Source organism: Dendropsophus ebraccatus, chromosome 10 (genome assembly GCF_027789765.1).
Source record: "Dendropsophus ebraccatus isolate aDenEbr1 chromosome 10, aDenEbr1.pat, whole genome shotgun sequence".
Taxonomy (NCBI): domain Eukaryota; kingdom Metazoa; phylum Chordata; class Amphibia; order Anura; family Hylidae; genus Dendropsophus; species Dendropsophus ebraccatus.
Window position 1 is genome coordinate 21,817,989 of NC_091463.1, and position 17,599 is coordinate 21,835,587.

At 42.7% G+C, this 17,599-nt stretch overlaps 1 protein-coding gene across 1 annotated transcript in view; it reads left to right on the forward strand.

Moving 5' to 3' along the window:
* The first annotated feature begins 15,923 nt into the window (after positions 1-15,923).
* Positions 15,924-17,599, forward strand: part of PRRX2 (paired related homeobox 2) — a 31,638-nt gene continuing 29,962 nt past the window's right edge. The window contains exon 1 of the mRNA XM_069986093.1: positions 15,924-16,437. Within this exon, the coding sequence (XP_069842194.1) occupies positions 16,203-16,437 (235 nt within the window). The 5' untranslated portion in view covers positions 15,924-16,202. The remainder of the gene's footprint in view (positions 16,438-17,599) is intronic.

Consider the following 17,599-nt stretch of genomic DNA (forward strand, 5'->3'; position numbering starts at 1 on the left):
TGTGCTCCCCAATAGTATATAGCCCCCGTTCTCCCCCATAGTATATAGCCCCCTGTTCTCCCCCATAGTATATAGCCCCCTGTTCTCCCCCATAGTATATAGCTCCCCTGTGCTCCCCCATAGTATATAGCTCCCCCTGCTATATAACATTGAAAAAAACAAACACTTTTACTCACCTGGGTCCAGGCGATCCTCTTCTCTTCCCTCCTGTGGCCGCACTCCCTGTGGTCACAAGAGGCTGCACTCCCCTCACCCTCGCGCCGACGCTCTAGTGACGTCAGCCGCTAGAGGGAGAGCGCGGCCTCTTGTGACCGCAGGAAGTGCGGCCACAAGAGTGAGTGACTGACAGGGAGGGAGCCAATGGCTCTCTCTCTGTCAGTGTCGCTGCTGCTGCAGCGCTGAAGCGCCGCAGCAGCAGCGGACGGGGGCAGCGGCGGACGGGGGGGGCCCTGCAGGGGGCGCCATGGAGGGGTAAGTAGATTACCCATCCATGGCGCTCCCCCATGACAGGCTGGTGGCCGGAGCCCTGTGCGACCGCACTGGTCGCACATAGCAACGGCCGGCCTGCTCGGGGGGGCCCCTTTAACCAGTGGGCCCGGTGCACGTGCACCATGTGCCCTCTGGTTAAAGCGGCCCTGGGTACAGTCAGTGGCGGATTATAATGTGGGCGGCCGCCCGAACCGCTCATATTATAATCTGCCACTGAATGCCGCCCCCATGAAGATAGCTGGTGGCGCCGCCTGAGGCAGACGACTCAGGTCGCCTCATCATTGCGGCGCCCCTGCATAATAGTTATCGGTTAATGCCTTTGTTTATAACATATATACCATAAACTACTTCATACTGGGAGTTATGGTTCTTTGACAACCCCTGAAGACCTGAAACTGGTGGCTGAGAGTCCATGCAAAGACCAGGAACAGATGTTGAGCCCCAGGTTGCCTGAGTTTCCCAACTACTGTGTGATTTATATGGCCGGTGATTTGAAGTAGAGGGTTACATTATCCTATTAAAATATATTTATTCTAAGCCGCCATGTCAGTGACACAAGACAGTTAAGAATCCCATGTCCCCAAGTAGGTTATTAAAGAAAATAATAAAACCCTACAAAGGGTAATATATCACCATGCTCTGCACACACATACAGCACTGTATATACTGTATAGGAAACGTGAGCACTTACTGGGCTGGCAAGGTGTTGAAGAGGTAATGTATTATATACATAGGCTCATTTATAATGCTGCTTTTTTAACTGATACATATGTGGCCTTTTCATCTCGCTCGACCTGTGTTGCTTTGAAATGCGTTTCATGACCCTCTGGGATTTCAGAGGTTTAGCCGAAGTGCCAGAGAATAGTGTGAGCCTTAAGAGCAAGGGGCATCCTCAAAGGGGCTTATGCTGAACATACTTTCCCTTCTCAGAGCTGTCCTGTATACACTTTATTATTATTGTTGTGTAGTGTTTTATAGGTTAGTATGATGTCCGCCCTTTTATATCTAAATAGATCCAACATTCTGCGATGACTAATTATGACTGAACGAGGTTTATCCTATAAAATGTGTTAAACTGCAAAGTACTGAGTCATGTGAATGTGAGTGACCGTAAAAAATGTCACCAATTAACGTCAATGACTGTAATGAGCGGCAATTACTGTAATTGGAGGTACAGTTACATTGTTTGTATAGCGCTGGCTCAGGAACTCTGCCCGTGCTGGTTGTTTCTATAAGAGCTGGCTTTACTATAGGGCAATGGCCGACTACGGAGCCTACTCTGATCTTGTCTGTATAACCCCCTAGATACAATAGTAATCAAAGACGAGGTGGTTAAATATAGGAAAGGGGCTCCCTAAATAATGCATGGATCCCTATACCTAAATAGTAGAAGGTCCAACTGCGGCTATCTTTCCAAATCTGCAATAGAAGTCTTGATGCCCGCTGTGAACCACCAATCCCAGGTTACGCGGCCCATAGACCAAGTATCAATAGTGGTTCCAAGGATCACAAATGTATTGTGTGACCAGGTACCAACACAAAGTTTCAACCTCCAAGTCTTTATCACATCACAAGATCCCTATGTCTGTCATGCATGTACTCCTACTAGGTCCTGTTGGAAAAGGAAGGGTCTAGTAGGTTGGCTATGTGTAGAATAGACTAGAAGCCATGATACACTGCCCAAAATACGTGTATTGGGTCAGCTCATTAATTAATCTCATTGATGTATCCTTAATCCACAGTATAGGGGATAACAAGCTGATCAGTGGGGTCTGACTGACGGGACTCTCAGTCCGCCCAAAAATTGCATCATTGTCAGAAGATGGCGGACGGGGGTCGACACGCATCAGGTGAGTATAGAGCACTACACTTCCGGGTCTAGCGTGGGTGGGGGGAAACACGGCGAAGGGGGCCATTCACTAACATAACATACATTACAAAGTTGTATAACTTTGTAATGTGTGTTATTTACTGAATAATTGTTTAGCGCCGCACTACCCCTTTAAAGGGGTATTCCCATCTCAACTAGTATAGTTAAACTTGTAGGACTTGTCAGGTTTCTGTAAATAATTTTACAAATTCATTCATTTAGCGAAGTCCTGATGTACCTTCTCCCTGCCATTGTTGACAAATTGTTGCCAAGGTTACCAACCACCACTCTGCTTTAAAGCAGTGGTCTAGCTGAAGTATAAATAGCTATAGGATACATATTAATATATATTATATAAAATATCTACATACATTATAGCAATATAAACCTTCCTTCCCTTCCCCACTCCTCTATGCTCTGCATAACTGTAGGCTCAGTTCTGAAAGCCAAACCCTGTACAAAAATCATGTAGGGGAGGAGGCATGCATGCTGCAGCTCAGCTCGACCTCTACCCCTCTTGTGGTTAGAAAAAAGACATGATTTTATAATTTTATAGTCTGAGCATGATATATAACTGATATAATCCCTTTAAGGCCAGAAAGGAATTATAACTTCAATATCAAATCTCGTAATGTGATGGGCGTCTAAACTAGCACAAGTTTTCCCATCTTGAGTCTGACTCTAATAGAACTGAATAGGAGAAGCTGTGTTACAGTTGTGCAGCTGCCTTCATTCCCATTTACTTCCTCTGAAGTGCATTGTATTACAGGGATAGCATTCATTGCTGCGCAATAGCTCCACCTTTGATTTATATTGTCTATATAGTCATTGTTTAGTTTTACTATATTTACTTAGTTTTAGTTAAGGCCCAAAGTACATTAACTATATGATGTATTCAAATAACTCAGAGACTCTGAGCAATGACTGATCTATCACCAGCAGTTTGCGGACTGTTTTGACATCAGAAGTTTTTTTTCTCTACTTCAGAGTAAAAAAAAAATGACTAAAATAACTGAAAGTAACAAGAAAGTAATGAAGTAATATTGCACAGATGCTAAGGTTTACACAGCCAATGTCCACCACTCATCCCTAGTGGTCATGTGATATTCCCAAGAGTCAGCAACACATGAAGAAAGCGGAGACTATACCGTGACTCTTTACGTCAGAGAGATGGGGTCTGACCAGTCTGGTTGTTTATATGATGACCGGCTTGTTTATACAGCAGCAGTATACTATGATGGGAGGTAGCACCCTTGTACGTGTTTCTACATAGAAATATCCCCTTCTACCTGGAAACCATCAACAAGCAGGCTGGTTGCTGTTGACAGATTTTCAGTGAATTGTTGGTTCCATTGATGAATGTGATCCACATTTTATACTCCGTCCTTTTTCCTATGATTGATGTATGGACCTCCATCACCTGACCGGGGGCCTAGCCTTCATTTCTTTTCCATCTTCCATTTCTAGCCTTCACCTCTCTAATTGTTTTCACATTTTCCTCGCAGTGTCCACTCTTATAAAACTCAATCTAATAATGGGTATGAGTGATACGGTGACGTTACCATTCCTCTACATTACACTGCGGTTTTCATAGACCGCTCTTCCTAGCGCTATTTGCAAATTTGCGTGACCCGGGCCTCATACTTGTAATGGTGCTGGGGATTCTGTCAGGCATAAGCTTACTGTTAAATTCATTTTATATGCTGGGCCCAAGGAGAGGAACAATCCTTCAAGAGGGGATTGAATTTCAGGGGAAAAAAACCATGTAATGTTCTGTCCATTTGTCACCTGGACAGGCTGAGCACTCTCTACATGGGATCTGCCTTCTTAAAAGCAACTTTGAAGGTATTTTATAAGCACTTCTGGGTAGGAATTCCTTTTGCCATAGTGTGCTTTCCTGTTACGACTCCCCGCCGTGCGATGTCTGTTTTGTGAAGCTCTGTGTACACACTACATACCAGCCCGGGCCTGCAGCGAACGCTCTCCCTCTTAGAATAATACTGCCCCCAGCCCCTATATTGCTTTTTTAGGGTGAACCCACTCCCGTCCTGATCCAGTCCAGCTAAGCAGGAGGTCGTGTTGTTTCCTTAAAAACATTTCCCTTTAAAATTATATTAAAAAAATCCCTTCATTCTCTATTCCTGGGAATGTTGGGTGACAACCATCATGACTACTGGAATTGGGTGTGATTGAAACAAAAGCAAATATTTATGGGGTATCTGTGCCTTAGTATGGCTAAGTGAGACATAGCAAGAGATTCTTTTGATGGGGTACCATGGGCTTAGACCCCAAATGATCTCTAGATCCATATCACCCAATGAACCTTTAAGGGGTAGTCTGGCAAAAATTTTCTTTCAAATCAACCAATGTCATAAAGTTGTATAGATTTGTAGTTGAATTGTATTTGAAAATCTCATGTCTTCCAGTACTTATCAGCTGCTGTATGTCCGGCAGAAAGTGGTGTATTCTTTCCAGTCTGACACAGTGCTCTCTGCAGGAACTGTTAAAACAGTAGCAAGTCCCCATAGAAAACCTCTCCTGCTTTGGACAGTTCCTGACATGGACAAAGGTGGCAGCAAAGAGCCTTGTGTAAGACTGGAAAAAATACAACACTTCCTGCAGCACATACAGCAGCTGAGAAGTACTGGAAGGCTTGAGATTTTTTTTTTATATAGAAGTAAATTACACATCTGTATAACTTTCTGACACCAGTCATTTAAAAAAAAAGAAATTTCACTGGAGTTCCCCTTTAAAGTAACACTTTGATACACTGTGTGAAGTCTAATGCGTGGTCTGAAAGGGTGGTGTATGACACAAGGATCCAAAAAAGCTATAGGTAGAAGTAATCTGTCCTGTCATTCTGAAGTGAGTGGAGCACAACCAGAGGCGTAGCTACTGTACCATAAAGGCAGACCATGCCACTGCTACAGGGCCCATGCACTAAGGGGATCTGCAGACCCCTGGCCCTTTAACTGTAAGAGATTGTGAACACTCACAGTTTAATGCTGCAGCTCTCTGACTGAGAAAGAAGCCATTGGCTCCCCACCCTGACTGTCTCTCTTGTGGACGGAAGCCGCATTGCACCTCCAGCCACAAGAGGACCCCCACACACACACACCCTTTAACATACTCACCTGGCCCGGCACAGTCCCCTGGTGTTCGTTCACTCAGCTTTCTGGCACACAAGTGACGTCACTCTGCACAGGGTGAGCTCAGAGATTTTGAAGTAATGCCAGGGGAGTGCGCCAAGCCAGGTGAGTATAGGGGGAGGCCCATACAAGATTCATGGGGATTCATAAGTTTTTATGGATTGTTCTATTAAGTGCTTACTAGTATTGCCATATGAGGATTCCTCACGGAAATAACCAAGTTAAACTACCTAAAGAAGTGTACAGCTCTGCAGCCACTTTATGTTGGCTACTCTTGTTAATTGTGGTTAAACTAGAGGGAGTCTGACAGAGTATTCAGCCCGGGTAATGGGTTGGGGGGGGGCAATAAACCATAGCCCAGTCGTTCAGCATATGAATACCGGTGGCTGAAGAAGTTGAGAAGTTGGACCCTGCCCTAGTGAGTTCTGAAAAACGTGAATACAGCCGATGCCTTATGGCTGTATCCATGTTTTTCAGGACTCCCAAAATGCCAAATGATTGGACTTGTGCCTGCTCTTGCGCTTATCTCTAGTGCCCATACATTTATTGGCCAAGCTATCTTTCGGCCAACAGTTATTTGTCCTGGCCTCCAAAATGTTCTTGTGTTCCCTATGGGGAGCTGTACACCACCTTTGAACTACTCTGACAGTGGTTTATTGCTCCCAGAACATAAGGGTCAGTCATTGAAAACCCATATCCCAAAGCGCTATACACAATCATATACAGGTCCAGATTGGCCCCACTGCCCACCTCTATCCCACCTTTTATCCCTACATGAACCAGCAATATCGCACCCTTCTCTCCACTTACACCTTATGCTGTGAGCTGAACCCACTTGTGAGGGTGACAGTGAGACTTCTTAAGTCTCCACCAAAAAGGAAGAGTCTCCTGTTTGGGACTTTTTTTCCCAGGGGGAGAACTGGTTGGCTAAAGTGCTGCCTTGTGGGGGAGAAGTGAACTTGCATATTTTTTCCAATGAAACATTGCCTAAAATGTAAACCGTCATAATGATCTCTCTAATGACAGGAAAGTCTAGCTACAACTCAGAATGTTGGTCAAGGCTCATTGAACCTAACCTGGCACACATCTGACATGTCTCAGTGTAGCCAGAAGACTTTCTGTTGTTAAAGTGTTACCTGTCGTTATAAATAAACTTTTGACATGTCATAGAGACATAAAAAAAGCAAAAATCGGCAGCACTCCTATGCCTCTGTTCACACTGTAGGTTGCACCCTGCATGTTGTAAAGTATACACACAAAAAAAGTGCAACAGCAACTTACAGATGCAAGTGTTTACCATATATACTCCAGCTGGCAAACACACAATAAACACCTGCTCTATAGTTATTAAGAAATGAGGATCTTAGCAAACTATTTGATCAAACAGAGTGTACCATGTCACCATGTTAAGGTGTCCTCAGAGACATGGTCCTACTCTAGCATTCTCACAGGGGAAGTGCCTTTCAGAAGAAAACTTGAATTAGTGATGCAGAAACCTGTCGGGATTTTAGGCTGATCATGTTTTGGGCTATCATCTCCCACTATAAGTATGAGCGATCTTTTGTAGAGAACTAAACCTAAAGTCTTATACCTACATCCGCTTTTCAATTGAATATCGCCTACTGTTCTAATTTTTTCTATAGGCTTACTAACAGGAAAGTTTCTGCCCCCCCCCCCCAAACACTACATTATCTCACGTCTCCAGTTGCGAAAAACTTCAAAAACATCATTGCACACAGTTAATGATGGGTGCAACTTTTTTACTTTTACAAGTGTTAGTGCTCCCTTAATCACCCAGTGACATGGCGACTACTCATGTACATTCCCTGCCGATTAGCTGTGAGACATATATGAGTCACGTATGTGTTACTGACCCGCCACTCCCACCTCTCTTGACGTGCGTGAAAAGATGGTCGCAAACCCAAGTTAATCCTCAGGGGCTCCTGGCATTCCTGAATGGGTGAGTCTTCTCTTGGCCTAAACCTACCGAGACCTCTAGAGAACGTTCCAGAAAGTTTCGTATGGTAACGAAGAACAATTGGTTCTCGTAAAGAAAATAAAGATTTCTTTCTCATTTACTCAATGTAACTTCCCGTTACCCACAAAATACATCATGTTCTTTGATACCAAATATGTTCTTTCTTTTATTCTTTGTGAGACGGAACCTCAGACTTTTTCCACAGGCACGGCGACATACAGGGCATGACTTTTATTACATCAAAGAATAAAAAAAATAGACGTTCAAATTGGTCCTGGTTCAAAACTTTTTATACATACAGTTTTGTTCATGGGAATTGGGCATAAATGATACCCGAAATGCACCTTTCATCTATTTATTTTTCATTGTTTTTGTTACATCATAAAAACACAGTTACCCAGTCATTAGTTATGATCTTTTTATATTATATACTTCTATATAGTTTTATATTATATTTTGCATTTATAGTATACATATTTTTTTTTTGCAATCTTGTAAAAAATTACATACCTAAAATAATAGTGCAATAAAAAAAAAAAGTTTCACATGCTGCACTATAAAAAAAAATCCCATACTTGTCTCTCAAAATATAAAAAGGAATCCAAGAACAGAACTTTTTTTTATTTTTTTTTACCAAAAATGTAAAGATAATGCAACAAGGGTAAGGCTGGCATCTGCTAAATGTAGTGAGAAGCTCTTGTACCCTGGTGCAAAAGTTGTACACACCCCATTCCCTAATCACTTTTGATGTCATGCGTCACCATATATGATGTCATCACATCTGTATCATGTATAATGGTGAAGTATTTATTTGTACAGTGAGATAGTTGCATCTATGATTGGATGATTGTATATTAGCAAGTTTTGCCTACTCAACGTCCAGAAGTGATGCCCCCTTTTTCTGGAATTACCAAGTGTACCTGTTACTTTAAACACAAATTTACATGTCCAAGCCATTCAAAGGTTTTGATTGGTCGAGATCTGATCACCGTTTGTTAGACAAGTGGAGAAAAACGAGCTTCTCTCCTCCTGGTTTATTCTAGAGCTCAATCTGGGCATGACCACCCAGACAGCCACCATTCAAAACTTTTAACATGTCTCTATGACATGTCAAAAGTTTTTTTTTTAAGTGACAGTGCCTATTCAAGGGCTTGTTTGTGGCTGCAATCTTTGCAACCCATAGGGCTACACCACTGTTCTAGTATCCTCATATAAACCTAACTCTCCAATGGCCCCACTGGATCCTATTTTAAAGGGGTAGTTCAGCAAAAAAAAAAAAATCTAATCAACTGGTGCCAGAAAGTGCCATATATTTGTCATTTACTTTAAAAAATCTCAAGTCTTCCAGTACTTATCAGCTACTGTATGTACTGCAGGAAGTGGTATTCTTTACAGTCTGGAGAGCAGGAGTTGTTTTCTATGGGGATTTGCTTTGGACAGTTCCTCACATGGACAGAGGTGGCAGCAGAGAGCACTGTATCAGACTGGTAAGAATACACCACTTCCTGCAGGACATACAGCAGCTGATAAGCATTTTTCAAAGAAGTAAATTACAGATCTCTGGCACTTTCTGGCACCAGTTGATTTGAAAAAGGCAGGATATGTGCAGCTGTGTAGGGTTAGTAGTATTAGGGTTAGTGGTAGTCATAGCAGGGGTAGTAGTTGTAATACTACAGTATAGAATGTAATGGACAAAATAGAAGATGTGCAGCTGTGTAAGGCTCGTAGTAGTAGTAGCAGTAGAGCTAGTGATAAAAGTAGTAGTACTAGGGGTAGTAAATAGTAATAGAAGTGCGGTATGGGACATGATGGACAAGGCAGGAGATGTGTGGCTGTGTAGTAGTAGTAGTAGGAGGAGGAGGAATATTAGTACAGTATAGGACATGATGGAGGAGGCAGGGGATGTGCCGCTGTGTAGGGTAGTGGTGGTAGTGGTAGTAGTAGTAGTAGTAGTAGTAGGGTTAGCTGTAGTAGTAGGGGTAATAGCTGTAGTAGTAGTAGGGGTAATAGCTGTAGTACAGTATAGAATGTAATGGACAATACAGAAGATGTGCAGCTGTGGAAGGCTAGTAGTAGTAGTAGCTGCAGCAGTAGTAGTACTAGGATAGTATTAGTAGTAGTTGTAGCAGCAGTAGTAGTACTAGGGTAGTAGTAGTAGTAGTAGCAGTAGTAGTAGTAGTATCAGCAGCAGCAGCAGTAGTAGTAGTACTAGGGTATTGGTAGTAGTAGTGGTAGCAGCAGCAACAGCAGTAGTAGTAGTACTAGGGTATTGGTAGTGGGAGTAGCAGCAGCAGTAGTAGTAGTACTAGGGTATTGGTAGTAGTAGTAGTAGCAGCAGTAGTAGTAATAGTACTAAGGTGTTGGTAGTGGTAGTAGTAGTAGTAGTAGTAGGGTTAGCTGTAGTAGTAGGGGTAATAGTTGTACTACAGTATAGAATGTAATGGACAATACAGGAGATATGCAGCTGTGTAGGGTAGTGGCAGTAGTAGTAGTAGTAGTAGTAGTAGTAGAAGTAGTAGTAGTAGTAGGGGTAGTAGTTGTAGTAGGACAATATAGAATGTATTGGACAATACAGAAGATGTGCAGCTGTGAAAGGCTAGTAGTAGTAGTAGTAGTAGCAGCAGCAGCAGTAGTACTAGGGTAGTGGTAGTAGTAGTAGTAGTAGTCAGGGGCATAACTACCACTATAGCAGCCATAGCGGCATCAGGGGGCCCCATGGCCTGCTCCTGCAATACACTGGGCCCCCTGAGCCGTCATCATTTGCAGCACCGGGTGGCCCTGCTGGTCTCCTGGGTTTTGCAAATGTCCCTTCAACTGCAAGCACTCCTGACCAGAGCTAGCAGTTATGTAGTTATGACTTCACTTGACCGTTTAGTGGTCAGTCGGGGGGGGGGGGGGGGGGGGGGGCCCAATCAAAGGTTTGCTATGGGGCCCAGCCATTTCTAGTTACGCCCCTGGTGGTAGTAGTAGTAGTAGTAGTAGTAGTAGAAGTACAGTATGAAACATGGAAGGAAGGAAATGTGTGGCTGTAGGTCTAGTAGTCGTAGTAGTAGCAGCAGTACAGTATGAAAAACAACAGACAACTCAGGAGGGAGAATATTAGTGGACGCAATTTTGAGAGATTCATCTGAAATTGATCTCCCAATTGATTCAGATTCCCAAAGTAACAAAGATTTGTGAAACTTTGAATGAATTCAATTCACGTTAAATCGATTGTCTCATCTAGGGATGGTCCGAACCTGCCGAGGTACGGGTTCGTATGATCCACCCGTGGAGCGGGCGGATACAGCGAGAGTAACGCCTGGAAAACTGGGATACAGCCTATGGCTATGGCTGTATCCCAGTTTTCCAGGCGGTCCTCCCGCTGGATCCGCCCGCTCTACGGAGCTGGCAGACAGCGGGGATCATTACCGAGGGTTCGGGTTCATACGAACCCGAACCGAACTCGGTTTGGACCATCCCTAGTCTCATCTCTATGCAAATCTCACCGGGCAGGTAAATCCGACCAATCAGACCCGTGAAATCCAACCCCTATTCTGCCTTATTTAATCATCATATGGAAGTTATTCATTGTGTTTTCTCGTTGTTGTTTTTTTTATAGATATTCCCCTATGGCCAGTATTGAAGTATAAAAAAGAGAAAGAAAAAAAAAAGATCATGTAGGTTTCTGTCTAAGGAAATTAACTAGCGGTAAGTAAATTAGAAAGCGCTCATCTAATTACATGTGTACTGAGGGACTATCAAAGTCATCATAATCTGACTTATTCAAGCTGATCCCTAAACCAAACTCATGTGTCCCTTCACCTCCAGAGTCTGACAAGAGATTGAAGGCTCCTGTTTTGCTGCCCATGTGCAGGGCTGGTTTTCATTAAGAAGTCTCCACACTGGATGCATACCGTGGCGTTAGTGACTGCGGAGAGGGGCCTAATTACCTCATTACCAGGAGATCTGTTTTCCCAAGGGTCCTGACCTGGAGCTCAGTGGAGGAGTCACTTAGGCGGCTAGGATCTGATTGTACCTCTGAAGCCCCTGTCTGTTGCACAAGGCTTGTGCCAGAGCTGCAGACCCCTCACCCCCTCACTTTTTTTTGCACCCCCTCCTCCCGTCCTCATCAGATATGCTCATACATGTAACTACGAATATTATAACAATCAGTGGACTCTTTACGTCATCCAAAAACATCATCGTCCCTGTTCTCTATTACAGATACATCAAAGGCATACATGCCGTCCATAGATTAGATGCATTGTTCATTTTGTTTCTTATAAATAAAGCTCAATTAAAAAAAAAACATGTACTGTCTTATGGGTGCTGAGAGGACCCAAAAAGTAGAGCTGAAGATTCTCTCTCTCAGACATCAAATTATTACACATTGTACATTGTAAATTAGGACGATGTACAGGACAGCGTTTCTTTTAACTGGTTTTATTGAAAATAAATTATTCTGGACAATTCCTTTAAAGCGTCTAGGTACATCACTTTAAGATGCTTACAACGATAGACTGGCGTCTTGTGCGGGAACAGGGCCGTAATTTAAAAAAAAAAGGACCAAGGCATCGGCATCCCTACACCAGTGTCGGTCGATTGATGTAAAATTCCTAAAGTGATGTACCTCACGGTACATTCGCTTTAAGGTGAATGCTGGCATGTATTGATCTGACTGCTGTATAATAATCAGAAGAAAAAAAATTGGTTTTGCCTTTGGTGATCATCTTAATGGCAATTTTTGACTAAAAAGTAGTTGCCTAGAAACACTTCCGGAGTCAGGACGTGGGTGACAACTCTTGTGTACCTCCCGTCTGCAGTGTATGGTGTCCCTGGGCAATTTGTTGGTGACAAGAAGTGATGATACAAACAGGATTTTGAGGGGTTAATGTCAAGACGCATGAAAAGGGCCAAGGGATGTTTCCATAGCAACCAATCAGGATCTAGTTTTCAATATTAAATAGTGATCTGATTGGATGTTACTGCATGATTCTATGGACCAGAGCTTCACAGTATATACTATTTATAGTGGTGCCTTGGATTACGAGCATAATTTGTTCTGGGACCGTGCTTGTAATCCAAATCCACTCTTACACCAAAGCAAATTTTCCCATAAGAAATCACTGATATGCAGACAACTGGTTCCACACCCCCAAAATAATGATTTTTTATTCTGAATAACATGTAAAACAGATGAGAAACAGCTGAATATGTCATATTATCAGTGATTATACAGTGTAGCCATCAGCATGTGGTGTATTATGTATAGCATGTGCATAAACCTGAAGAAACAGCAGCAGTTTGTAGATACAGAATGGAGATGCACATGCAGTAGCATAGTACAATAGGCTAGAATAGAGAAGCAGCTGCAGTCTGAGGTCTGTGTGGTCACATGACAGCAATGGGGAAGGTGTGTGTTCAGCATGGACCAATCAGTAAGTGAGAATCACAGAGCTGTGCAGGAGTACAGTGACAGAAACTTTATATACAGCAGTGTGAATGGCTGAGTGTAAGTGCAGACACATTATAGCAGCAATGTGTATAGCTGAGTGTGAGTGCAGGCACATTATAGCAGCAGTGTGTATAGCTGAGTGTGAGTGCAGGCACATTATAGCAGCAGTGTGTATAGCTGAGTGTGAGTGCAGGCACATTATAGCAGCAGTGTGTATAGCTGAGAGTGAGCGCAGGCACATTATAGCAGCAGTGTGTATAGCTGAGTGTAAGTGCAGGCACATTATAGCAGGAATGGAGAGGATGGGAAACACAAGGACTGACAGAGACTGCAGGGAGTATGAAGGAATTAGCAGGGCATATGTGGGCACAGTATAGCAGCACTCTCTGTCCAGGGAGAGAGGCGTTACAGCTATGAAGAGATTAACTCTACAGACCTGTCTCCTGATGTAAGCCCTAGCCTGATGTGGATTTGCTATAATTTGGGAGGTGAGGGAGACTTCCTGGGTCAGAGTACAGGGCTGTAGATGCCGCTATGCAGACCATGCCCCTCCCCCACTCCCATTCCCACCCAGTACAGAGAGCTCTTCTATCAAAATGCTCTTAATCCAAGTTACTCTTAAACCGAGGTTCCACTGTATGAATATACTAGGAGGCAATTTTGTCATAGGTGGTCAGAGATGTGGAGATCTGAGCTACACTCATCATGTCTGACTACAATTGCATATATAACTGTCCCCAAAAATACTGTTATAAAATCCCCCTATAGCCAAGATTCCGAATCTAGGTCGGGATCTTATGAAAACTGTTGGGAATTCATGTCCTATAGTTTGCAGTGTAATTGAAACGCTTCATGTTTTCAGACACGGAATTGAAATCCATGTTAGGGAAAAAAATTTACTTATATGACCCGGAATCTGTGCGGATTTCATGTCATGGAGCCGGGACATGAATTAGCCCCTTAAATGGGGTTAATCTGATAAAGAGGACAGGGCTAGCCTTCGAAATGTATCGTCTATTTGTATGATTAATAACAGAATTCCATGAGAAACCATTGCTTGTATCCAGCACTGGGTCCCTAGAGATTACTCCCATCATTGAGACCCTGAGGGATTCTATTCTGGTTTACACCATCTGTAACTGGGTTCTTACTGGTAACTAGAAATGGGTAAACTTGCTGAAAGTTCAGGTTCGCATGAATCCGAACAATGTGCATGTGAATCCAGTGCCGATCATTCTAGTTCGCATGAACCCGAACTTTTCAGCAAGTTCGCTCATCTCTAGTTACAAGGGATGACTTTTTATATTATAAGTTATATAGATTTGTAATTCACTTCTATTTAAAAATCTCAAGTCGTCCAGTACTTATTAGCTGCTGTGTGTCCTGCAGGAAGTGGTGTTTTCTTTTCAGGCTGACACAATGCTCTCTGCTGCCACCTCTGTTATATAGATTTGTAATTCACTTCTATTTAAAAATCTCAAGTCGTCCAGTACTTATTAGCTGCTGTGTGTCCTGCAGGAAGTGGTGTTTTCTTTTCAGGCTGACACAATGCTCTCTGCTGCCACCTCTGTCCATGTCAGGTACTGTCCAGAGCAGTAGGAAATGCCCATGGTAAACCTGTTTTGCTCTTGGACAGTGATGGCAGCAGAGAGCACTGTGTCAGACTGAAAAGAAAACACCACTTCCTGCAGGAAATACAGCAGCTGATAAGTACTGGAAGACTAGATATTTTTTTTTTAATAGGAGTAAATTACAAATCTGTATAACTTTCTGAAACCAGATTTGAAAGAAAACGTTTTTTGCTGGAGTACCCCTTTAATATATGAAGCATTACTGATCATTCTGATCATGGAGGTGTGTTATGGAATTGTATTGTATGCAATTGCTTAATATTCAAGACAATGCTTGACTCAGTTTGTACACAGCATGGCACTCCAGCTACTGCAAAACTACAACTCCCATCATGCCTGGAGTTATAGTTAGAGTGCTTTATGACATCATATAGGGATTATAATCAAATCTCAGATCATAATGTATGAGGGGGGGTCTTAAGGGTACAAACACACACACCGTATACGCAGCGTATTTACTGCTGCGATACGCCGCAAATATGTAGCAAATACGCAGCAGATTAGATCTAGATAACTGAACACAGCATCAAATCTGCTGCAGATCTGCTGTGTATTTGCTGCGTATCTGCTGCGTATATGGTGTGTGTGTTTGTACCCTTAGGCTAGGTTCACACTGCATTTTCAGCATCCGTTTAACGGATCCGTTTTTTGTTAAAAAGGGATTGCAAAAAACGGATGCATTTGTGTGCATCCGTTCTTGATCCGTTTTTCCATGGACTTCCATTATTTAAAAAAACGGATCAAAACGGATGCGTTTTTTTTTTTACGCACAATAAAGTACTGTTGACACTACTTTTTTGGCAGTTAAAAAAACGGACCGTGTGACCGTAGCCTTAAACACATATGTTGATGCTGAAACTCATAGGAAAAATTTTTTATGATTCCGGGTATGCTTAGTATATATGATCTGTATTTAACCCTTGTCTGAACGCTCCTTTGGGTGCTGTGATCCTGTTATAAGGTCATTTATTTCAATATAGGAATTTATGGATCCACCCCAACCTCCGGCAGTCACCCCATAAGCTCTGAGAAAATCCCCTCTCCTGGCATGGCCACTTGTTGATAGAAGCACTTAACCTCACGTTTTGAAGCACTAGGACACATCTTGAAGAGCTGAAAGAAAAACACTCTGACCATCTAATTTTCCTTTTCTCTTTTTTTTTTTTTTTTAACCAGGGGGAAAAAAAAGGGAAGGGGGGTCAAGGGTCAACGCTGACAGAGAAGGAGGGGGCGTGTGGAAAGATTTATCCAAGAACTAGAGAGAGAGAAAAGAAAAAGGGAAGAGGGAAAAAAAAAAAGTTCTGTTTTCTTCTAGACGTCAGCAAAAGGCGTTTTTTGGTCACTTGGCTGAAAGTGCATGTGAGTGAGAGTTGGTCCCTGCCCTAGAGGGGGAGAGAAGACAGGGAGAGTTAAGGGGAGAAGAGAGGGAAGGAAGCAAGATAGGAGACAGCACAAGAAAGTCAGAGAGTGGGGGAAGTCAGAGAGACCAGAGGTAAACACAAGAATTGGAGAGACGAGAATAAGATCCAGGGGAAGGAGAAGACAATAGGACGAAAGTTTTGGAAGAAATATTTATTCAAAAAGTTTTCATTTTCTAGAATCGAGGGAGGTGAAGGGTGCAGGGCAAGTGGGGAGCAGGGCAAGTGGCATGGACAGGGATCTTGGCCTGGATAAGTCAGGACCCCCCAACACAATGCGGATTTTGGAAACTCCAGAACTTCCTCACAGCAGGAAGAACTTTAGTGTCAGCCACCTCTTGGACCTGGAGGAAGCGGCGGCTGCAGGGATGCAAGGCTCCCGAGATCTGCGGCCACCGAACGAGGAAGAGGACAAGGACCCGATGACAGGGGGCAGCAGTGATAGCGAAGTGACAGTTCAGGAAGGTAAGTCTCCCCGTACCGGCAAAAATTATGGGACATCTGGGCTGCACCCATGAGATGCTTCTCAGAGATGGGGAGGGGTCAGCGTTCTTAAAGGGGTGTGTGAATCTCATGTCCGGATAATTGTTCAAATTAAGAATTATTTTCTGCCTCATTGCATTTTTGAGATACAGTTGTAGCAGGGCGCAATCTGTCGGGTGCAGCAGAGCTGAGTTGTTTGTGTGGCACATTTCATTGTGAGATCTGTGCATTACCGATCTGGGATGGGATGAGGAGATGACTGATATCAGCGAGTAGATCCTATGTGCAGTGCTGATAGATGGGTATAGATGTAGCAGAGCTGAGGTTGTCAATACAGTTGAGAAGAGCTTGTGATATGTATGTATGTATGCGTGAAAAAGAAACCATTGAATTGACCAGTTCTGCTCTGCTGCATCTACTGCATGTTTGAATACTGTGCTCAGCATAGTGCAGCCTGTCAGACCTATTGATTGTATATGATGAATGGATCTGATGAGCTATGGACTCAGCTTATCTAATGCTATTATATTCAGCAGCACTGCACGGAAAATACACATACATTGGCTCATGGGCCCATCTGGGCCCATAATCTTATACCTATAGAACACACACCAGGGCCACTGTCATAGTTCAATAATCAATGAATATGCGGGTTGGACTTCTAATCAGTCTGGGGCTTCATCCTTTAATTTGGTGTAAATTGTATCCTGTTCTGCTAGAAAAAAGTTCATAAAAACTGTAATCGAGTCATTTGCAGTAAAATATTCAGTCAATCTCTTGTTGGGATATTTGAGCAGAAATAGGAATAAATTCTAAAAATAAAAATAAAAAATTAATTTCTAATTAATTTCCTTCCTGCTAAATATTCAGAAAGTGACATTTGTTTAAATTTAAAAAAGTAAAAAAAAAATAATTGTCTAAATTGTACATCAGAGACATGGGAGAGACCACTTTTTGGCTTTGAAAAACTGTGACATCGTATGAGAAATTCCTCTTAGCCCCTAAGGTCAGCAGTGCCTGGAATAGGATGACAACCTATTAAAAGTCCTACAGTAGTGCCAAATATATATATAAAAAAAAACTTTAAAGATAAAAAAACTTTTAGATAATTTTGACAGTTATCAGAGATCTGAAATCAACAATT